At 48.0% G+C, this 25,385-nt stretch overlaps 1 protein-coding gene across 3 annotated transcripts in view; it reads left to right on the top strand.

Moving 5' to 3' along the window:
* The window catches only part of PARP4 (poly(ADP-ribose) polymerase family member 4), a 281,821-nt gene extending 274,524 nt beyond the window's left edge, over nt 1-7,297 (top strand). For all 3 annotated transcript variants that reach the window (XM_063951625.1, XM_063951623.1, XM_063951624.1), the window contains one exon: nt 6,950-7,297. In XM_063951625.1, coding sequence (XP_063807695.1) covers nt 6,950-7,127 — 178 coding nt within the window. In that variant the 3' untranslated portion in view covers nt 7,128-7,297. The remainder of the gene's footprint in view (nt 1-6,949) is intronic.
* The last annotated feature ends 18,088 nt before the right edge of the window (nt 7,298-25,385 follow it).

Genomic DNA, 25,385 nt, shown 5'->3' on the forward strand with positions numbered 1-25,385 from the left:
ACGTGCTGGAATTTGCCCATATTTAATGCACACACAATATTGCTGGCGTTGTCCGATGCCACAAATCCACAGGAGAGTCCAATTGGGGTAAGCCATTCCGCGATGATCTTCCTCAGTTGCCGTAAGAGGTTTTCAGCTGTGTGCGTATTCTGGAAAGCGGTGATACAAAGCGTAGCCTGCCTAGGAAAGAGTTGGCGTTTGCGAGATGCTGCTACTGGTGCCGCCGCTGCTGTTCTTGCGGCGGGAGTCCATACATCTACCCAGTGGGCTGTCACAGTCATATAGTCCTGACCCTGCCCTGCTCCACTTGTCCACATGTCCGTGGTTAAGTGGACATTGGGTACAACTGCATTTTTTAGGAGACTGGTGAGTCTTTTTCTGACGTCCGTGTACATTCTCGGTATCGCCTGCCTAGAGAAGTGGAACCTAGATGGTATTTGGTAACGGGGGCACACTGCCTCAATAAATTGTCTAGTTCCCTGTGAACTAACGGCGGATACCGGACGCACGTCTAACACCAACATAGTTGTCAAGGACTCAGTTATCCGCTTTGCAGTAGGATGACTGCTGTGATATTTCATCTTCCTCGCAAAGGACTGTTGAACAGTCAATTGCTTACTGGAAGTAGTACAAGTGGGCTTACGACTTCCCCTCTGGGATGACCATCGACTCCCAGCGGCAACAACAGCAGCGCCAGCAGCAGTAGGCGTTACACGCAAGGATGCATCGGAGGAATCCCAGGCAGGAGAGGACTCGTCAGACTTGCCAGTGACATGGCCTGCAGGACTATTGGCATTCCTGGGGAAGGAGGAAATTGACACTGAGGGAGTTGGTGGGGTGGTTTGCGTGAGCTTGGTTACAAGAGGAAGGGATTTACTGGTCAGTGGACTGCTTCCGCTGTCACCCAAAGTTTTTGAACTTGTCACTGACTTATTATGAATGCGCTGCAGGTGACGTATAAGGGAGGATGTTCCGAGGTGGTTAACGTCCTTACCCCTACTTATTACAGCTTGACAAAGGGAACACACGGCTTGACACCTGTTGTCCGCATTTCTGGTGAAATACCTCCACACCGAAGAGCTGATTTTTTTGGTATTTTCACCTGGCATGTCAACGGCCATATTCCTCCCACGGACAACAGGTGTCTCCCCGGGTGCCTGACTTAAACAAACCACCTCACCATCAGAATCCTCCTGGTCAATTTCCTCCCCAGCGCCAGCAACACCCATATCCTCCTCATCCTGGTGTACTTCAACACTGACATCTTCAATCTGACTATCAGGAACTGGACTGCGGGTGCTCCTTCCAGCACTTGCAGGGGGCGTGCAAATGGTGGAAGGCGCATGCTCTTCACGTCCAGTGTTGGGAAGGTCAGGCATCGCAACCGACACAATTGGACTCTCCTTGTGGATTTGGGATTTCAAAGAACGCACAGTTCTTTGCGGTGCTTTTGCCAGCTTGAGTCTTTTCAGTTTTCTAGCGAGAGGCTGAGTGCTTCCATCCTCATGTGAAGCTGAACCACTAGCCATGAACATAGGCCAGGGCCTCAGCCGTTCCTTGCCACTCCGTGTGGTAAATGGCATATTGGCAAGTTTACGCTTCTCCTCCGACAATTTTATTTTAGGTTTTGGAGTCCTTTTTTTACTGATATTTGGTGTTTTGGTTTTGACATGCTCTGTACTATGCCATTGGGCATCGGCCTTGGCAGACGACGTTGCTGGCATTTCATCGTCTCGGCCATGACTAGTGGCAGCAGCTTCAGCACGAGGTGGAAGTGGATCTTGATCTTTCCCTAATTTTGGAACCTCAACATTTTTGTTCTCCATATTTTAATAGGCACAACTAAAAGGCACCTCAGGTAAACAATGGAGATGGATGGATTGGATACTAGTATACAATTATGGACGGGCTGCCGAGTGCCGACACAGAGGTAGCCACAGCCGTGAACTACCGCACTGTACTGTGTCTGCTGCTAATATATAGACTGGTTGATAAAGAGATAGTATACTCGTAACTAGTATGTATGTATAAAGAAAGAAAAAAAAACCACGGTTAGGTGGTATATACAATTATGGACGGGCTGCCGAGTGCCGACACAGAGGTAGCCACAGCCGTGAACTACCGCACTGTACTGTGTCTGCTGCTAATATATAGACTGGTTGATAAAGAGATAGTATACTCGTAACTAGTATGTATGTATAAAGAAAGAAAAAAAAACCACGGTTAGGTGGTATATACAATTATGGACGGGCTGCCGAGTGCCGACACAGAGGTAGCCACAGCCGTGAACTACCGCACTGTACTGTGTCTGCTGCTAATATATAGACTGGTTGATAAAGAGATAGTATACTCGTAACTAGTATGTATGTATAAAGAAAGAAAAAAAAACCACGGTTAGGTCACTGGTATATACAATTATGGACGGGCTGCCGAGTGCCGACACAGAGGTAGCCACAGCCGTGAACTACCGCACTGTACTGTGTCTGCTGCTAATATATAGACTGGTTGATAAAGAGATAGTATACTCGTAACTAGTATGTATGTATAAAGAAAGAAAAAAAAACCACGGTTAGGTCACTGGTATATACAATTATGGACGGGCTGCCGAGTGCCGACACAGAGGTAGCCACAGCCGTGAACTACCGCACTGTACTGTGTCTGCTGCTAATATATAGACTGGTTGATAAAGAGATAGTATACTCGTAACTAGTATGTATGTATAAAGAAAGAAAAAAAAACCACGGTTAGGTCACTGGTATATACAATTATGGACGGGCTGCCGAGTGCCGACACAGAGGTAGCCACAGCCGTGAACTACCGCACTGTACTGTGTCTGCTGCTAATATATAGACTGGTTGATAAAGAGATAGTATACTCGTAACTAGTATGTATGTATAAAGAAAGAAAAAAAAACCACGGTTAGGTCACTGGTATATACAATTATGGATGGGCTGCCGAGTGCCGACACAGAGGTAGCCACAGCCGTGAACTACCGCACTGTACTGTGTCTGCTGCTAATATATAGACTGGTTGATAAAGAGATAGTATACTCGTAACTAGTATGTATGTATAAAGAAAGAAAAAAAAACCACGGTTAGGTCACTGGTATATACAATTATGGACGGGCTGCCGAGTGCCGACACAGAGGTAGCCACAGCCGTGAACTACCGCACTGTACTGTGTCTGCTGCTAATATATAGACTGGTTGATAAAGAGATAGTATACTCGTAACTAGTATGTATGTATAAAGAAAGAAAAAAAAACCACGGTTAGGTGGTATATACAATTATGGACGGGCTGCCGAGTGCCGACACAGAGGTAGCCACAGCCGTGAACTACCGCACTGTACTGTGTCTGCTGCTAATATAGACTGGTTGATAAAGAGATAGTATACTACTAATATTATATACTGGTGGTCAGGTCACTGGTCACTAGTCACACTGGCAGTGGCACTCCTGCAGCAAAAGTGTGCACTGTTTAATTTTAATATAATATTATGTACTCCTGGCTCCTGCTATAACCTATAACTGGCACTGCAGTAGTGCTCCCCAGTCTCCCCCACAATTATAAGCTGTGTGAGCTGAGCAGTCAGACAGATATATAATATATATAGATGATGCAGCACACTGGCCTGAGCCTGAGCAGTGCACACAGATATGGTATGTATGTGACTGAGTCACTGTGTGCTGTGTATCGCTTTTTTCAGGCAGAGAACGGATTATAAATAAAAGTGGTGGTCACTGGTCACTATCAGCAAAACTCTGCACTGTACACTACTGAGTACTCCTAATGCTCCCCAAAATTAGTAAATCAAGTGTCTAAACGGAGAGGACGCCAGCCACGTCCTCTCCCTATCAATCTCAATGCACGTGTGAAAATGGCGGCGACGCGCGGCTCCTTATATAGAATCCGAGTCTCGCGATAGAATCCGAGCCTCGCGAGAATCCGACAGCGTCATGATGACGTTCGGGCGCGCTCGGGTTAACCGAGCAAGGCGGGAAGATCCGAGTCGCTCGGACTCGTGAAAAAAAACATGAAGTTCTGGCGGGTTCGGATTCAGAGAAACCGAACCCGCTCATCTCTACTGAATATACACATTTTACAAGTCTCATACACAGGATTAGAAATCATAATCTATTACACTGGAAGCAGACACCTTACTGATGAAGCTATTTGCTCCTGTATAGGAAATATGAGAATTCTAACTATATGACGATACTTCTCTGACAATTACACGTAACTTCATATAGTTAGAATTCTCCTGCTTCCCGTACAGGAGAAAATAGCTCCATCATTAAAGTGTCTGCTGTAGGAAATAGGGGGGCACCAATATTTATCTTGCCTCCGGGCAACTGTGACGAACTTACGCCACTGCGTACGTGCATAAACATGGCGCCTGTGTAGCTACTGCCTTGTCCAGTCTGCGTAGCCGTAGATCAACCCTTAAGCCCAATATTCCTCTTTTGTGTGTACAGGCTGCGAGTACAGTATGTACGCAGTATGTACGCAATTGCGAGTGAGTTTGTGATGACTCCGGTGGGATTCTCTCTTCATTCCTGGGCTGCAGCTTCACTTGCTAATATCAGCAGTACAAACAGGAATTAGGCCCAGACAGCGGTAAGAATCCTACTGTGGAACAAGATCTCTCAGTCACACTAATCCCGCAGATGCAGGAATATAATAGGGATGCTATATGTCCAGGATTTTCCGTGATCGTACGAGATGCCTCAGCATCATGGAAATAGTTTTTGGGAATCCCAAATGTCCTTGTTTCATGGTAGAAGGTGGCTGGAAGGGGGGCTGCAGTCACTAAAGAGCTGGCCCTAGCCACTATCACAGAGAGAGGCAGAAGCTGGGAAGAGGCTGCACAAGAGCATAGGTTTCTCCTGCGCAGTCAGGTGATGCACTCGGTCTCCGGCGGCCTGCCGCATGTTATGTCGTAGACTGCAGCCTGTAGTCTTTTTCTTCTGCCCATCGCAGGGTGTGGGCAATACGGAACCGGATTTCACCATTGGTCTGGACATTACAGAGATGAGATTATAATTGTTACGCTATTATTAATTTGCTGTAACGGCACAAACAAGATGGGCTAACCCCCGGCATGGCTATAACCATATCTCAGCTCATGGAGCAGTTCCTAGAAGAATATATAGTGTATGTAGGATCAGCATTTATCCATGGAGTGTCCTGATTTGGTATACTGTATGCTTATTTTTGCGAAGCTGCATTAATGATTTGTTGAAACGGGATCCGGTTAGCATACGGCGGCCAGGATGCTGGCAGTCGGAATCCTGACACTGGTCAGAAGAGCGGCGCCGGGAACCCGACATCACTCACACTGCCGCCGTCGTAATCCTGGGTGACAGCATCCCAATCGTAAACATGCTGGTTAGGGTTAGGCTGCGGAGGAGGGGGGTGGGTTACGTTTAGGCACTAGAGGGAGCGTATAAGGTTAGGCTGCCGGTATGGAGGGTTAGGGGGTAGAGGGTGAGGGTTATCATACTTACCTAAAAGGTGTCAGGATCCTTACCATCAGGATACTGTTGTTGGTCTTATGACTGCCAGCATCGCAAGCGCCGGGAATCCGATACCATCCCATTGAAACTGTTTTGATAATCTACTATAATGTATTTCCTATTGCAAGTCCCCAACACCAATGTCAGGTGCCTTTCACTATAACTAGATTATAATTATTTTAAGTTGACTGTGCTGGCTAGTAACCATCTGAATGTGGCTACTGCGGAACACTTTAGCAGGGGTCTTCTCCCGCAGATTATAGTGCAGTGCTGCAGCTCAGCCATTATAACTCTTTTTGCTGTGCACTGGTGAGTGCGTGAAAGGAGAATGTGGGGCCCATTTATCATTGCAGCAGATACCTCCGAGATCTGCCACATCCCGCCACAATGCTGCCCAATTTAATGCAAAGGATTCTGGAGATGGACCCCCACAGCTGAAGATGGAGGTAGCCCGATGTAGCCTATGGGCCACACTTTGCTGTTGTAGTTCCGGAGCCCCTGTCTCTGCGGGTACTTCGTCATACATTCACCCAATGTAATCTCATTTTGCAGTGTGATCCTGGGCGCTACTGTCATGCCCTGATCACATTGAAAATGCGTTTAATAATAATAAATGGGCCCCTATACGAGCTGTAATCTGAATCACTCCATTAGCACAAATAGGGGATCATTCTAGTTGTTTTAGGTGCATATCGATGTATAGATTCATATTGATGTATCGATACATCGTGAGAGTGTGTCCCTGATTTTACATTTGCAAATATAGTAGCTCTAGACTATAATAATAGCACATTATCCCACAGGACTGAAGGATCGCACATTGCTGGATTGCAAACTCTCATCTACATAGTGACCATGTCCACCTAATGTCTCACCTAATTAACAAAAAGTTGTAAAAAAAATATACTCACCACACATATCCATCTTACAGTAGAAAGTACTTTACATAAGTTCTGATCTAAGATAAAACCAGCTGCTTCTATGAGACCAGCCTATATAAATGTTGGATATAAGTCCAGGTCATTGGCGCATGTATAATGGGTGCAGGGGGCCCCACACCCATTATACTTACCGCTCCGTCGGCCAGAGCTGAAGAAATTACTGGGAAAATGGCCGCCACAGCGCCATGTTTCCTGAGACCTGTGCATACACAGTAAACTCTGGCACAAAGCCAGAGCCTACTGCACTGCCACAGAGGAGGGGGCCCGCACAGAACCTGCACACGGGCCCCCTCCTCTCTTAAACCGGATCTGCTCAAGGTGTATTTCCCTTCACATGCTGTTATGCCTGTCGTCATAGAACAGCTGTAAACTGTGAAACAAATGACACCTCTGCTGTATAATTCCCAGGCATTACAGATGTACTGCAGAGTCTATAGGTGGCTCATTTATCACCTGCACTGTTTTCTAACACTTGTCTATTTCATTCCACAGCCTGTCGTATCCAACTATTAAAGTGGCCATTGAATGGGCTGTGAAGACTGACCGACAATACCCGGGCATCTGTTACCGACTTGGATTGGGCATAGACTGGGATCATGCAACTCTCCAGTTGTTGGGAATGGAGCCACTATCTCCTTCCTCTGAGCTTCACCCAGCTGTATGCCATTAGTTCTGGCTGTGATCATCTGGCTTATTACTGCTTATTACATATAACCAGATTAGGTGATGGGTGATTACCTTTACACTGTGGTAATAGTAATTCCATAATCTCATGGATAATATTGAAGGTCGCATATACTGGTAAACATACATATATAAAATAATTTAATATACTTAAAATACATCTAGATCATGATTTTTTTCTACAGACAGAATGATATAAGAGGTCTTGCCGAATGTGAAACATGTGCTGCGTGCGTGTGATTAGCACCCATTGCTCATGGCTGGTTTATTCAGCTCATTACACTTTTTTGTGGACCACAATTTTAAAAACGGCCCACTCAAGTATATTCACCTTTTTATGCTTGAACCACTGGTCACTGCTTGGGATGGAGCCAGAGGTGCACAGGCAGAGCTATTATATGCCTGTAAGCCGGGAAACCTTTTTCTTTTTTTACGTGTGCGTGTGAAAAAAAAAATCAGATCCTCGACCGCTGGATAGTTACGCAAGTAGCACATTTGTAACGTTTTTTTCTAATATTAACTTTTTGTCACATGCCACCACATCATGTTTTATGGTACAGGAATAATATACAGTGCATACTGTGATAGGGAAGTAAGCTTTAGTAGCAGCCTTAGTCAGTGGTGCAGTGTTTATGGGCTCCCTGCCAGCAAACATTTCAACATAAAAGCGCTTACATTCACGGGAAACCAGAAAATCACTAGTCCCGTTCAGGGCACTGCCTCACTAGTCCCATTCAGGCACTGCCTCACTAGTCCCATTCAGGGCACTGCCTCATTAGACCCATTCAGTACACTGTTTCACTAGTCCCATTCAGGACTCTTCCTTACTAGCCCAATTCAGGGCATTTCCTTACTAGCCCAATTCAGGTTACTGTCTCACAAGCTCAATTCAGGGCACTGCCTCACTTGCTCAACCTTCTCTAACACTTGTGCAGCTAATCCACTTAGCACTTTGTGGTTGAGGCAGAGTGGGTACAAAAAGTGTAGCAAAAAAAGTGACTTCCACCCTTATTCAGAGCTCAGTCATTACCAGCAGCATCTGCTGTACACTAGGTAGGCACCAATGTTATAAACCATCTCTTTTATGTGCAACACATAAACACATCATTAGGCTAGTGGTTGCTTATGCTGGACACTGCCTTAATTATCATCTGGTATTTGTCTTATATTAGGGTATTCTCAGGGCCGTCTTTTCGTATGGGCTCAATGGGCACTTGCCCAAGGGCCCCAGGAGTCTAAGGGTCCTAGGCTGATAGCTGAGGGTCCCCTCTTTCCAGGGGTACCAGATTTTTGAAAATCAGCACTAGGGAACCTGAGATATCAGACTTCTAACCAGTGGGTCCCTATCGGAGGCTGTTAATTGCGCTACCCAGCCAGATATCTCGGGTTCTGTCTGACTAAAGGTGCATACACACTGGGCGTTTTTACCCAGAGTGTATGCACAGCGATAATCTTGAACATCGCTAGCAGGAAAATAGCTCAGTGCATACACACTGAGCAATTTTCCCTGTGCCAGCGATGTTCACGGGGGGTGGAACACTTTCCAGGGCCTAATTCAGGCCTGATCGCTGTAATGCGAATTTACAAGGTGGGCGATTATCGATCAGCAGCGCTTGCACACGGATCATAATGCGTATGCGCAAGGCCAAACTGCGAAAGAAATCAGCGTCTGTTTTGATCGCTAGGCGTACAGAGGTTGATTGACATGAAGCGGACATTTGGGGGTGGTAACTGGACGTTTTCTGAGGACGGGTGGGTGGAGTGCTAGTCCAGGTATTAGGGTCTCCACCTTCATGTGTACATACATAAGAACCTCAATTTTACTCCATGTTAAATTGTAGAGTTTATTATAATTGTTTTGATTACCAGTGTTCTTAGTGGCACTACAAGTATGTGTGATACCACAAGTCTCAGCATAGTGCAGTCCAGCTCTCCCTCCCCCTTTATACATGTCGACAAATGTAAGAAGATAACAGACCCAAAATGTACAGAGCATAAAGCTAGTCTGATGCCCCCTCACTAAATGTAGCCATTTAAGCCATTCACAGGAGTGTGTAGTATTTCTAAGCAATTCACGGTTTTTAGTGCTAGTGCAGGAAATTCTATCCATGATGGTAAAATTCATTCAATGCTTTACTATAAATAAATCTTTTTTTTATGTGTGTGTGTGTGTGTGTGTGTGTGTGTGCTAAAAGAATTTGGTTTCTCTGGTGTTTCTTTTAATATGAAAAAATAAAAAACATTATATACAGTACATACACACAATACCAATGGGACACCCCCAGGGTACTCGATAAACAATAAGTTAGGTACTGCAGTTTACTGACTAATTGATGGATGTTTATAATAAGGATAATTATAGGAATTGGTTTTGCAGCACGGCACACACATCAACCAAAGGCCTCATCACATGGGGAGAACCAAAGGCCAGATCACATGGAGAGAACCAAAGGCCACATCACATGGGGAGAACCAAAGGCCACATCATATAGAGAGAATCAAAGGCCACATCATATAGAGAGAATCAAAGGCACATCACATATGGAGAACCAAATGCCAGATTACATGGGGAGAACCAAAGGCCAGATCACATGGGGAGAACCAAAGTCCACATCATATAGAGAGAATAAAAGGCCGCATCACATGTGGAGAACCAAAGGCCACATCATATAGGGAGAACCAAAGGCCAGATCACATGGGGAGAACCAAAGGCCACATCATATAGAGAGAATCAAAGGCACATCACATGTGGAGAACCAAATGCCAGATTACATGGGGAGAACCAAAGGCCAGATCACATGGGCAGAACCAAAGGCCACATCATATAGAGAGAATCAAAGGTCACATCACATGTGGAGAACCAAAGGCCAGATCACATGGGGAGAACCAAAGGCCACATCATATAGGGAGAACTAAAGGCCACATCACATGTGAAGAACCAAAGGCCACATCATATAGAGAGAATCAAAGGTCACATCACATGTGGAGAACCAAAGGCCAGATCACATGGGGAGAACCAAAGGTGTCAGTCAACAAGTATGTTGTGTGTAGCTTTCAAGGAATGCAACAAAGTTAATGCGGCAATGGCCAATCTGATTTTATGACGGATTGTTGGCCTTCGACAAAAACTTAGTTGGGTGGGGGAAATGAGACATTGCAAATAAGGGCTGATTCAATTGTTTTACCCCGCGGCTACCACCAGGGGGTGCAAAACCGCAATTCAATTGTTGCTCCGTTTAGACGCTCAGTAGCCGCAAAGCTGAAATTTTTTCTTGCAGCCTCCTCAGGTGCGAGAACAAATGTATGCAAACTCTGCACTTTTGGCGTCCAAACGTGAGTTTAGATACCCAAAGCAAGGAGTTTAGATGGGCTTAGCAGTTTTATGCAGCTAAACCTGGTCTGTTTGGGTGTGACATGCTCGATGTGCATGGGCGACTAAACACAATTGAATTGTGACAATTGTTTGGGCGTTTAAAAATAGACAATTTAATTGGCCCCAGCAAATAGACTGTAAGTGGGTGGCCTCAATTTTAATAAGAATATTGAAGGATTGAGAAAGGAGATTAGCCTATAAAAGCTAAACTAAGATGACTTTTAGCATGGCTTGGAAATCACTATGATTATTGAATTTTTAAAACAATTAGGGGGCTTTACTGGAGAGAATGTAATTATAGAGGGTCATAGTTTCTAGGGCCAGATCAACTTTTATTAACTTTAATCTCCCCCTGCTGTCTCTATGAACTTACAATGACACCACATTGTTGTCAAAGTCAGTTTGAAGGGAGGCAGCATGGTTCTGAATAGTTTTCTGACTCCTCTAACAGTGGTAAGTCCTGTTGGATATCTTGTCTAGTTGGAAGGGTCCACAGGGCAGGCGGTGCAGCATTTCATACCCCCCAACCGAAGAGGAGATGAAGGAGGCTCAGGGCATAGAGCCATATACACAGCTTAGATAGGAGAGCAGCAGCCGAGCAGTTTCAGAAAAATGAACAAAGCTGGTCACATAGAGTCATCTTAAATGGATGCTACAAAGGCAGCAGAGAGATGGCACATGTTACTCACTGTGGCTGACCACAACTGGGGTAGTATCCCTTACAGGGCATATGGATCATTAGGAGACCAGTCTGTAGACTCAAGACACGTACTTAGTAGGGGATCTGGCAGCTGGGACTAGTGTGTGCACGGAGACCGTGAAATCCAGGAAAATGCACAGTCCAAAATAACTTCCCTGGGTGATGCAGCCAGCCCCAAGAAAATAAATGAAAGCAAAGTCCATTGGCCAGCAGGGGCAGAACCGCCAGAGAGTGGGGAGCGGCAGACCCGCTGAAAAATCCAGGTCTGCAGAGGTCCAGGGCTATCACCACCATGGCTGAAGGTTCTAATTGCAGGCATGCCGAGAGTCCAGGCTGCTGTAGGGAAGCTGGGCAGTAGCCCACCAGCCAGATGGAGGAGGACGTCACCTGGGACAGCAGGAGCCTCAGTACAGCAGTTGGGCAGCTTTAGGAATACATAAACAGTCACTGCCATGGCCCACGCTTTCATCAGCAGAGGCATTGGGAATCCAGCTTGTGGCTGGGAAGTGAAGTGGTCAGAGGAAAATGTCACCCAGGGCAGCAGAAGGTTTAAAGCAGGAGCGGTACCACCAGTAAAGTGGGAACAGGCAGATGCCGCCAATGGGGTCGCAAATTAAGACAGCTGCTGTTAAAAGCTGGCAGGTAGGCCTCGTGCATGTAGGGGCATGGTACACCACCGGAGGGGCCACAAGCGGCAGGCAGCAGTAAGGACACTACACATAATGCCCCTTAAAGATGCCATAAATGTGAAATATCAGCAGAACTCCATAGTAAAACAGACGCTCAGGCAACCAGCCAAGCCACGGCCTCCTAATTATAATTTCTAATTATTTATAATTGCGGCAATAAGTATTTAAAGGTAGTTCATATGCAGTCAGTTGGTCACTCATTCACCATTGGAGAGTGTCAGTAAGGGATACTTCAGATCTCTCTCTGATACCTTTTGTGGATGACACCACCTGGAGATAGCATTAGCTATCGGGGCCTTGCTCCGGAATGCAAAGCTAAATTCCACAAATAAGCAGCCCCCATGGGGAATCAGAGCAGATATCTGCCGTGTGCCCACCCCAACACAGGAGATACCTATTATTTGTATCTCCAGCAAATATTCACTGATAAATATGCCCCTGTGTCATCTATGAGCAACTCTTCATATATCACTATTGACAGTACTTAGGGCTCAGAGCTGGACAAATATGGCCACTGTGTCAGTGGTTCACGCAGGCCCAGGACACTCCCACAACGCATCCTCTTTTTGCATTTATTTCTGGTTACCGCACATATTCGCAAATGCCTCCCAATGGTCTACTCATGTACTAGCAATTAAGTATGCAGCCTGTGCATGTGCAGTAAGGCTTTCTGGGGACATTTGTGCATATGCAGTAGCAAAACATCCACTTGCAAAAACACTGACATTGCATACAAATCAGAATCAGGCCCTGTGCCAGGTAATGGGTCACTGGACCGATCCATACAGTTCTGTCAGGCTGATTCTCCTCCCAGCGGATAGCACTGCAACGTTGGGCTGCGCACATTACCATCTATTACAGTAATCAATCTATGTCATGTGAAGGAAAATGAGTGGACACCTGGCTGCCTAGAGCCGTTCCGGAGCTGCTGTGCAGACATTGCTGAGATGTGAATCAGCCTATGTGAACGATGTAACATCCAGGTGAGGACTGAGAATTGGTGTATACATCATAATCACTAAAACCCCTCTGTCTGCTCCCAGATCCAGGAAACTTAGATTTCAGTTTGAACACACCCCACCCAAATCTATCTCTCTCTACATGTTACATCTGCCCCACCTGCAGTTCAAACGAGTAGGAATAGTCCCTGCTAGTCGGCATGCCGACTATCGGGATTTAAAGGGGTGCAGGATGCAGCGGTCTCGCATAAATACATCCCCTATGTGCATACGGCAGAAACCTTGCTTACATCGTTGCACATTGGGGCACCTTCAGAGCCTGAGTATCTCTGTAGATGCGTAGGCTGAGTTGCACTCCCGGGACACCTCTCCAGTAGCAAGTGTGATCGCAACTGCTAATGTATGTAAGCCCAGAAAACGCCGTCCTAGCGGCCATAACATGCCTGCGTTTGCCCGACCGCTCCCTGTTACCACCCTAAACACTGACTTCCTGTCACTCACTTTGTGACTAGAATTTCGCTGCGACTGGCTCAGACACATGCACAGTGCGAAAACATCAATCGATATGCGTACAATCGCAGCTTTGTGTCTGCACTTGAATGACCCCCAACGTGCGTCCCTTGAAGTCTGTCCGGTTGCCTATTTCTAGCGTTCAGTCAGTGGATTTGTCATTATAGAGAAAAGGAAAATGAAATCTGGAAGATAAAGAGTCATTCATTCCATTGTCGGAGCTAAGGACCATACACACTAGAAGACTTCAAAGATGTGAAAGGTGAACAATTTCCCTTGCACTCCCTGACAAATAAGATTTAGGGGTATATTCAGTTAGGGTCGGATCCATTCTGACATGTATTTGTCGGAATGGATCCAACAACCCCTATTCAATCTCATCTCAATTCGACTTTTTCACGTCGAATTGAGATGAGGGACACAGAGGAGGAGAGGGGGTGAGCTGCGGGGAGACCAGCGGGGACAGCCGTCGGCAGATGGAGGAGATCAGCGCTACAGTAGCGCTGCAGGAGGATGTCACACAGCCGCCCGACCTCACGGCAGTGTCCACCCGGCTCCAGCAAGCGTGACCTCACTTGCTGGAGCCGGGTGGAAGCTGGCGTGAGCGGCGCGGCTGTGAGACATCCTGCTGCAGCGCTGTGCTGTATCGCTGCTCTCCCCTGTATACCCGCAGCTGTCCCCCGTCTCCCTGCGGCTCTCCCCCCTCTCCTCCTCTGGGTCCCACATCTCAGTCCGACATGTTTTTATGTCGGACTGAGAGGGTCGAAAAGGGGGCCAAATCCTGTCGGTTTTGGCCCCGTTTTCGACACAAGTACGTGGATCGGCAGCTATTCTGCCGATCCACGTGCTTTTCAACAAGTCGAATTCCTCAAGTTGTCGAATATATTGAATAGGTTGGAACCCCTTCCGACCTTAAAAAAGTCGAAAACTGCCGTCTTTTCGACAGACGCCAGCTTTCGACGTCAATTGAATATACCCCTTAGTGTGCACACTGAGCTTTTTTTTTTTACAAACGATCTGAACGGCGAACTATCTGCTCTGCTAGGATTGAGGGTATTGAGTTGCATGCATGGGCGACTGACAACCCGCTAGAAACGACCAGGGGTGCACGCATCATTCAACATTTGCTGTGTACACACGAGAACGTTCTGAATGATTTGATCGCTCACAGCCGTCGTTATCGCTATGGAAAATATCTTTTAGTGTGTATGGACTTTAACACTCAATAACATTTGTTTTCTCCTAATATAGACATCAGATATTATTGTGAGGAATTAAACCCAATCGGTGCCACCACTTTTCCACCTGTGGCGTGTAAGTCTGCACATTGTCTAATTATCTGCTGATAAACTATCCGAGGCTTATATGCACAGATGTCTGTATACAGTATGTATACCTACTGTATGTGTGTGTACTGTATATATGTTTGTGTAGATTATCCTTTATTTATATGGTGCCACAAGGGTTCTGCAGCACCTAACAAAGGTGGTCATTCCGAGTTGTTCGCTCGTTGCCGTTTTTCGCAATAGAGCGATTAGGTGGAAAATGCGCATGCGCATGGTACGCAGCGTGCATGTGTTCAGTAATTTAACACAAAACTTTGGAGTTGTACACAAGCTCGAGTGACGTTTTTTCTTCGCTCGAGTGATCGTTGAGGGATTGACAGGAAGTGGGTGTTTCTTGGCGGAAACTGGCCGTTTTCAGGGAGTGTGCTAAAAAAACGCAGGCGTGCCAGGGAAAAACACAGGAGTGGCTGGAGAAACGGGGGAGTGGCTGGCCGAATGCAGGGCGTGTTTGTGACGTCAAACCAGGAACTAAATGGACTGAGGTGATCGCAATCTAGGAGTAGGTCTGGAGCTACTCAGAAACTGCAGGGAATTATTTAGTAGCAATTCTGCTAACCTTTCGTTCGCTATTCTGCTAAGCTAAGATAAACTCCCAGAGGGCGGCGGCCTAGCGTTTGCAATGCTGCCAAAAGCAGCTAGCGAGCAAACAACTCGGAATGACCACCAAAGTGCATAAACAAATAAGCAAAACAAGACATCAGTGCCTTGTAGCATACTTACCGACTTTTTGGCTGCTCTCTCCGGGAGAGAGCAGCCAGGTCGGTTCGGCAGGGGGGCGGGCTGCGATGTGAGTAGGCGGGCCGGGGGCGTGTTGGAGGCGGGCCGGGGTGTGACTACGGGATTGTCCCATGTAAGCCCCGCCCCCCGCTGTGTAATGCCGCTATTACCAGCATTATACAGCAGGGGGCGTGGCTATGATGACGCGATTCAACAAGAATCGCGTCATCGCCTGCCCGGACCACCCACTTTACTCGCTAAGTGGGCGGCCGGGCAGGGGGGGACCCCTGTAATCGGAAGACTTGCCTGCTCTTCCGGGGGGCCGGGAGGGTCACCCGATTTTCGGGAGCCTCCCGGCCATTCCGGGAGAGTAGGCAAGTCTGCCTTGTAGTACAGGACAAGTACATAGTATATACATTAAACATTTCAGCAGTCACAACACTGAAATACTGTAGGCATCAGGATAGCAGAAATCGAGGCTTAAGTGCCTTTGTAGGGAGAATGGAGTAGAAGAAAGTCTAAGTAAGAGAGGGAAAAGCACATGAGGGGAGAAGGCCCTGCACCTGAGAGCTTACATTCTAAGTGGGAGGGGCAGACAGATGGGTGACACAGATGGGGTAGACAGTGGGTATGGAACAGAGGGTTAGGATGAGAGATGGCTGTGTTTTGAGACGCCAGTTTAACTTTTGAAGAGAGGTGGAGAGTATGATGGGGAGAGGTAGACAATTCCAGAGATAGAGTAGAGAGCAGAACAAGCAAAATCTTGGAGGTAGGAGTGGGAAAAAGTAATCAGTTGGCCGGTGAGGCAGCAGCATTTGTGGAGCAGAGAGCATATGCAAATGTAGGGGGGGTTTCCAGTTGCCCGAAAAACCCCTTTCCCCACAGCCTGGCCACTACATGCAGTATAAAGGGTGAAATGGAGCTGCTGTACATACCCAATGGTAGCAGATTTTGCCACCAAGTTTGCTGTGTGTATGTCTGTGGATCTGAGAGCTCTATCATTGCACCAGAGACCTGGATTCTTTTCCTTACCCCATAGCAGTTTATATTGTTATATATATCATTTATGGTACAGTCGCAAAAGATGCGCCCAACTCAAACTCAGACCCCTTCTTTTTGCGCCAGGAATCTTTCTGATAAACATTTATTATTATTATTTTTATAGAAGGGACGCATCTTCTTAGACGTCTATCCAGTTGTGGATGTCACCGCATCTCGCCCACCTCGCAGCCAGATCACACCCAGAATTTGCACAATTTTGAAAGGCAGCCCTATGGGGGTGTGAACAATTTGTGTGAATCCATCTGCCATAAAGTGTGGTTATTGCCACACTAACTCTGAGAGATGAGAACATTACCAGCATTTGGATTGACCCCTAAGATTCTGGTTATAGCTATTAATGTATAACAGTGTATTTTATTGCCACGTATTCTAATTTCCAATCAGGTATTTTGGCGGCTATAATCATCTGGAATAGAGGTAGGCATTTGTGACCCTTTGGCTGCTGTGTAACTACATGCCCCAGCATCCTCTGCATGTGTCTGTCTAAGGTAGGGGTGGGGAACCTCCGGCCCGCGGGCCGTATAAGGACCGCAAAGCCGTTTGGTCTGGCCCACTCGCTTGTGTCAGTGAGACACGCCGCCGGACTGAGTCAGTCCGGCGGCAGTGTGTCTCAGCTGTCAGGACAGGAAGGAGAGCGTGGCTCTGTTGGGCGGCGGCGGCGTGTAGGACTTCAAACCAGCCGCTGGTTCGTGAGCCAATAAGAGCTCGCGAACCGGCAGCCAATCAGGAGCCGCCGCTGCCGGTCCGCGAGCTCTGATTGGCTCACAAACCGGCGGCTGGTTTGAAGTCCTACACGCCGCCACCGCCGCCCGACATAGCCGCGCTCTCCTCCTTGTCCTGACACCCGAGACATGCCGCCGGATGGAGCAGCAGCAGTAAGTAGCACAGGGGGGGGCACTGTGGGGGGCCTTTGTATACCTGGCACTGTGGAGGGAATTTGTATACCTGGCACTGTGGGGGGAATTTGTATACCTGGCACTGTGGGGGGCATTTGTATACCTGGCACTGTGGGGGGGAATTTGTATACCTGTCACTGTGGGGGGCATTTGTATACCTGGCACTGTGGGGGCATTTGTATACTTGGCATTGTGGGGGCAATTGTGGATCTGGCACTGTGGGGGCAATTGTGGATCTGGCACTGTGGGGGCATTTGTGGATCTGGCACTGCACTATTGGGGGCATATGTGTATCACGTCCCATTTTAATTGGCCACACCCATTTTTTGGGCACGTACGCACAGTGCCTCAAAGGGGCAGACCTACTGGGGGGAAGGGTAATTTTTTAAGTTGCAAATTTTTGTATGGCCCCCGAAGGATTTTATAAATATCCAAATGGCCCTTGGTAGAAAAAAGGTTCCCCACCCCTGGTCTAATGGGATGTTAGCTGCACTATGGCTGGAGAGCAAAATACTGCCTGTATCCATTGGCGGATTACCTAATAAGCAGAGTAGGCCCTATGGGACCTGCACCTTTTTGGGGCCCCGCAGCAACAGGTCAAAATAATATTGATTTGATCTTGAAAATAAATACAATCAACTTTCTTAAATTGTTCCCAAAAGAGAGAAAAATGTAATCAACTAAAAGAAATCAGACTCTATAAAGAAAATACTGTATAAATGTAATGGGTGTGGTTCATTAGGTCAACATGCATTAGGTTGACATGTACAAGGCAGGGACGTGCAGTCAGGGGAGGCAGTGCCTCCCCTGTCATTAATGAGTAAAATAATACAAAGAAGGTACTTATGACACATAAGTATCTTCTTTATTATTTTGCTCATCATTAAAGTGTTCCTAATCAGTTTGGGAGGCACCGATCGTGGTGCCTCCCGTAGTGATTGGGAAAAGATATGGGAGCGGGGGACGGGCGCGGGCGGGGCCTAGCAATGGGCAGGAAAAGCCCATTGAAATAACATGGGAAAGCGGCACCATTAGCGGTGCCGCTTTCCTACAGGGACGTGCTTTCAACCTATGAAAGCACGTCCCTGTGAGTGAGGCCACAGTGATTTGCCAGCGGATCCGTCACTGGATCCGCTGTCAATCACTGTGTGGGCGGCGGAGGTGCGGGATGCGGCGGGCTGGGCGGCGGAGGTGCTGGCGGCGGAGATGCGGGCGGCGGCGGGACGCGGCATTCAGGCCCATTGTGCACTGTGCAGAGTTTGGCAGCGGAAGCGGTACCCATTTAAAAAATGGCGCCTCAGCGTCATTTTTGAAATTCAAGATGGCCACCGCGAGCCAATCATGGCTTGCCGCGTCATCGCCCCCTCCCGCTGACTTATATAAGTCAGCGCGAGGCAGCGGCTGTCAGTCCGACGGCGGAGGAGGAGCAGAGAAGAGCTCCTGAAGATCGAAGACGTTGTGGAGGTCCTGGATGGGCGGCGGCTATGCAAAAGAGCTTAGCAGCCGCCGCCCACCAGGTGAAGACGCTGGAAGTCCTGGATGGGCGGCGGCTATGCAAAAGAGTTTAGCAGCCGCCGCCCACCAGGTGAAGACGCCGGAGGAAGACGCCAGAAGCCCTGGGGAGGTGGCGCCCCCCCAGGTGAAGACGGCGGAAGCCCTGGGAAGGCGGCGGCCACGCAAAAGAGCTTAAAGGCCGCCGCCCCCAGGTGAAGACCCAGTTTAATAAAGGTTTTTTTAAAGAGTGTGTAGTGTTTTTTTAATATATTTTCTTTACAGGTGCCAGCGGGCCCTTTATGTCCGGGCATGCTGGCACTTGTGGTTCTCCAAGTGCCAGCATGCTGGGGCAGGCTTGCTGGGACCTGTAGGCCACCTGTAAAGAACAATATTACTATTCTTTGCAGGTGGACTACAGGTGCCAGTGGGCCATTTATGTCTGGGCATGCTGGCACTTGTGGTTCTCCAAGTGCCAGCGTACTGGGGCAGGCTCGCTGGGATCTGTAGGCCACCTGTAAAGAACAGTATTAGCATACAGTGAACCCCGCACCCACCGCCACCAGGGGTGCGGGGCATAGCACTGGGCTATCAGCCCAGTGCTGGTTGTTGCTCGAGAGGGGGGACCCCATTTTGATTTTTTGGGGCCCCCACTTTCTGGGGAATTCCATCCCTGGGCTGACTGGTTTGGGGGGGGGTTTAATGGCATGGCAGGGGGACCCCACACTGAGTGTCTGCCCTGCTATGGCATTATCCCCCCGGGCACAGATTACCGTTACCAATTGTAGTCCACGTGAATCGTTAAGTATGAAAAAGGTGAAAAAGATGAATAAAAATTGTGAAAAACTCATGTCGGCCTTTTTGCATGTCGACCTAGTACATGTCGCTCTAATGGCCATGTCGACCTAATGCATGTCAGCCTTCAGTGGTCGACCCAATGTATGTCAAACTAATGCTTGTTGACCTAATGACCGCCTCCCAATGTAATGTACCCATTAACAACTTAAAGTACATAAAGCATAGACCAGGGGTCTCCAACCTTAATTGGGGTGTGAGCTACTTTTGGAAAGTTAAGCCTCTGAAAGAGCTACCCCCAATGCGCGCACGTTCCTGCGAAAGTGGATGTGGCCTCACAAAAGTGGGTGTGGCCTCACAACTACAAGTATTGCCCCCCCCCCCCCCGCATAGTGCCAGATACACAAATAATGTCCCCCAGCGGTGCCACATACATCGATAATGCCCTTCAGCAGTGCCAGATACACCAATAATGCCCTTCAACAGTGCCAGATACACAAATAATGCCCTTCAGCAGTGACAGATACACAAATAATGCCCCTCAGCAGTGCCAGATACACAAATAATGCCCCCCAGCAGTGCCATATACACAAATAATACCCTTCAGCAGTGCCAGATACACAAATAATGCCCCCAGCAGTGCCAGATACACAAATAATGCCCTTCAGCAGTGCCAGATACACAAATAATGCCCTTCAGCAGTGACAGATACACAAATAATGCCCCTCAGCAGTGCCAGATACACAAATAATGCCCCCCAGCAGTGCCATATACACAAATAATACCCTTCAGCAGTGCCAGATACACAAATAATGCCCCCAGCAGTGCCAGATACACAAATAATGCCCTTCAGCAGTGCCAGATACACAAATAATGCCTTTTAGCAGTGCCAGATACACAATTAATGTCCCCCAGCAGTGCCATATACACAAATAATACCCTTCAGCAGTGCCAGATACACAAATAATGCCCCCCAGCAGTGCCATATACACAAATAATACCCTTCAGCAGTGCCAGATACACAAATAATGCCCCCAGCAGTGCCAGATACACAAATAATGCCCTTCAGCAGTGCCAGATACACAAATAATGCCTTTTAGCAGTGCCAGATACACAATTAATGTCCCCCAGCAGTGCCAGATACACAAATAATGCCCCCCAGCAGTGCCATATACACAAATAATACCCTTCAGCAGTGCCAGATACACAAATAATGCCCCCAGCAGTGCCAGATACACAAATAATGCCCCCCAGCAGTGCCATATACACAAATAATACCCTTCAGCAGTGCCAGATACACAAATAATGCCCCCAGCAGTGCCAGATACACAAATAATGCCCTTCAGCAGTGCCAGATACACAAATAATGCCTTTTAGCAGTGCCAGATACACAATTAATGTCCCCCAGCAGTGCCAGATACACAAATAATGCCCCCCAGCAGTGCCATATACACAAATAATACCCTTCAGCAGTGCCAGATACACAAATAATGCCCCCAGCAGTGCCAGATACACAAATAATGCCCTTTAGCAGTGCCAGATACACAAATAATGCCCACCCAGCAGTGCCAGATAAACAAATAATGCCCTTCAGCAGTGCCAGATACACAAATAATGCCCCTCAGCAGTGCCAGATTGACAAATAATGCCCTTCAGCAGTGCCAGATACAATGCCCCTACCAGTGCCAAATACAATGACCCCCACAGTGTCAGATACAATGCCACCCACAGTGTCAGATACAATGCCCCCCACAATGCCAGATACCGTGCCCCTACCAGTGCCAGATACAGTGCCCTCACAGTGCCAGATACAATACCCCCACAGTGACAGATACAGTGCCCCCCCCCCCCCCGCAGTGCCAGATACAATGCCCCCCCTGCAGTGCCAGATACAGTGCCCCCACAATGCCAGATACAATGCCCCCCCACTGCAGTGCCAGGTACAATGCCCCCCCGCAGTGATCACCGCTGCTGGCGCTGCTTCTCCTGTATGAGGGATGGAAGGGAAGGACAGCGCAGTGCGCGCCTCTCCTGTGAAGTCCGGACTCCGGAGAGGGCGGGAGAGTCTCTGGCGGCGGAGCGGCGGGCATTTGAAATATGGCGCCGGTAAGTGAGCCAATCAAAGCTTGCAGGCCGGCAGCCAATCAGGTGCTGCCACTGCCAGTCCACGAGCTCTGATTGGCTGACGGCCGGCACCATAGTAAAAATGAAGGGAGGAGGGGAGGAGGAGTGCCAGTGACTTGCCAAGCCCGTCCGCTCTACGAGCTACCGAAAATACTACGGCGAGCTACCGGTAACTCGCGTGCGACGGGTTGGCGATCACTGGCATAGACAATAAGATGCTCATTACAGTTTCCAGATCGTAGACTGTTGGTTAGTAAAATGTAAACAAGTATGAAGAGATCATTTGTGAGAGGGTCCTGAGATTTTGACAGTCTAGGGGCTCCACAGGATTTAGGGGTCTATTTACTAAGCCTTGGATGGCGGAGATAAAGTGAACGGAGATAAAGTACCAGCAAATCAGCTCCTGTCATTTTTCAAACACATCCTGTAACATGGCAGTTAGAAGCTGATTGGCTGGTACTTTATCTCCATCTACTTTATCTCCATCAAAGGCTTAGTAAATAGACCCCTTAATCCGGCACTGGCAGAGTCTTTCTGAGGGAAAAGCTTGTTAGCTATACTGCACTGGCGTATCAATTATGGGTACAGTGTGTGCGGTGCACACGGGCCCCTGGGTCCAGAGGGGGCCCACACCGCACACACTGCGGCCATTTCTTCTAAATACTTACCTTTCTGGTGTCCAGGTGTGGCTCCCCTCCTCACCAGGGTCCCGGAGTCGGCAGCCGCAGCAGCGCTGTTAGTGCTCTGTCTGAGCACTCGAGACTCTGGCACAGTGCCAGAGGCTACAGCGCATGCCAGGTCTCCAAAAAAATGGGCGTTGTGCCATTTTTTCGGAGACTTGCACATGCGCTGTAGCCTCTGGTACTGTGCCAGAGTCTCGGGTGCTCAGACAGAGCACTAACAGCGCTGCTACGGAATGGGAGAGGAGGGGGCACACACACGGAGACTGTACACGCTGAAACTTTCAAATAGTTTTGTAGTTGACAGTAAAGGATGTTTCTTTTTAGTAGGTGCCGGACAGGCAAGGTGTTTGTTTTGATCTTTTCTTTTTCTGCTTAATAAAAGTGGATGAGGCCCACTGCACCTGAAACCTTGGACTTGTATGATCTCTCGCCTGCTCATTACATCTATTGTACCCCAGGAGGATGGTACCTGATTTTGTTTTATGTTTTTTGCATATATGGCTAGCTGTTCCTCAGTTCTTGTCAATATGGACCCAAAACAAAACACATACAATAATAGAACACCAAAAGGGCATCAATAGTGCAGTGTTTTTAGCAAAAAATGTGATAATTTTTCTTCAGTTTCTTCAGTTGCGAACATTGAATATATTTTGTACTAATGCTTTTTTTTTTTTTTGTCAAACAAGGTACTATAGTTCCTTTAGGGCAGGGGTGGGGAACCTTTTTTCTACCAAGGGCCATTTGGATATTTATAAAATCCTTCGGGGGCCATACAAAAATTCTCAACTTAAAAAAATGACCCTGCCCCCCACTAGGTCTGCCCCTTAGAGGTACTGTGCGCGCGCGTCAAAAAAATGGGTGTTGCCAATTAAAATGGGACGTGATACACATATTCCCCCAATAGTGCAGTGCCAGATCCACAATTGCCCCCACAGTGTCAGGTATACAAATGCCCCCACAGTGCCAGGTATACAAATGCCCCCACAGTGCCAGATCCACAAATGCCCCCACAGTGCCAGATCCACAAATGCCCCCACAGTGCCAAATCCACAAAAGCCCCCCCAGTGTCAGGTATACAAATGCCCCCCACAGTGTCCGTTATACAAATGCCCCCCACAGTGCCAGGTATACAAAGGCCCCCCACAGTGCCAGATCCACAAATGCCCCCACAGTGCCCCCTCACCCCACTATGCTGCTTACCGCTGGGAGGAGAGCGCGGCTATGTAGGCGGCAGCGTGTAGGACTTCAAACCAGCCGCCGGTTCGTGAGCCAATCAGAGCTCGTGGACCGGCAGTGGCGGCTCCTGATTGGCTGCCGGTCCGTGAGCTCTCTTTGGCTCACGAACCTACACGCCGCCGCCTGACAGAGCCGCGTTTTCCTCCCTGTCCTGACAGCTGAGACACGCTGCAGCCGACTGAGCGGCGGCGTGTCTCACTGACACAAGCAGGTGGGCCGGAGCAAACGGCTTTGCGGGCCGTATACGGCCCGCGGGCCGGAGGTTCCCCACCCCTGTTTTAGGGGGACATTTACTAAGCAGTGATAAGAGCAGAGATGTGAGCCAGTGGAGAAGTGCCCATGGCAACCAATCAGCACTGAAGTAACATCTATAATTTGCATACTATAAAATTATGCAGAGCTGCTGATTGGTTGATGGGGCAACTTCTCCACTGGCTCACTTCTCCTCTCTTATCACTTCTTAGTAAATGTCCACCTAAGCTTAGTAAATGTCCACCTAAGCTTCTTATCTCTCACTCATATCTTTCAATCAGGCCAGAAATGATATTTTCCAATTTTATCATTTTCTGAAATTTCTAAAATTAGACCCTTCCACCAAAAGCTCGCCACCGAGCCCGCTAGTGGCTTCATTGCGCTCGCCACCCTGCCGGCATTCCAAAGCTCGGGATGCTGATGCCGGGATAGTGACATTCAGCATCCCAGGCAGCGGTATTACATACCAAACCCGTGCCAGCAACCCCCAGTTTACCTTCTTTTTTGACAACTATCTTGTCTTCCATGCAAAATGCAGATTAATCCTCCTGCTCTTAGTGGGCAGAGAGGCACACACTGAGGGTGCCTCTCCTCCATATAATAATATTGCATATCAGTGTGAGCTGGGAGCTGTGTTATTCCTCCTTATATAACACTATACAATACTACTACTACTACTACTACCACCACCACATATCAGCTGGGAGCTGTGTTATTCTCATATCAGCAGCCTTCCAGCCCTCTCTGTCCCTCCACCACATGCCTCCTGTGTCTCCTCTTGCTCCATGTGTTCCCTCCAACATCAAGCCCTCTGTACCTCCTGTCCACTGTCACTCTATTCAGCCTCCTTCCAACCCCTGCGCCAGTCCACTTCAATTTACCTTCTGTTTAGAATGGATTCAAGCTGCTTGCTCCTCTACTCCTCTTCCAGGTGAATCCTGCAAATCGTGGACAGCCAGACAAACAGAGCCAGGTCCAGCCCTACTATCACCCCAAGCGAGAATGTTTTAAGCACCCCCCCCCCCCTTCCAATACGTGCGCTAAAGACGTGCACGCTCCTGGGAAAGAAGGTGTGGCCTCTTAACTATAAATTATGTTATCAAACTATAAATATATATATATTATCCCACACCCCTCTACACACACAACTGGCAGCCTTACACATAATGGCCACAGTAATGGCTGCTTACTCATACTGCACCCAGAAATGAGGATTGGGTAAAAATCATAATGCCCCCAGTAGTGACAGTTACACGTAATAACCCCAGCAGTGCCAGTTACACATAATTGCCCCAAGCAGTGCCAGATAACATAATACCCCCAGCAGTGCCAGATACATGTAATACCCTCAGCAGTGCCAGATACACATAATACCCCAAGCAGTGGCAGATACACATAATACCCCAAGCAG

Source organism: Pseudophryne corroboree, chromosome 2 (genome assembly GCF_028390025.1).
Source record: "Pseudophryne corroboree isolate aPseCor3 chromosome 2, aPseCor3.hap2, whole genome shotgun sequence".
Lineage (NCBI taxonomy): Eukaryota > Metazoa > Chordata > Amphibia > Anura > Myobatrachidae > Pseudophryne > Pseudophryne corroboree.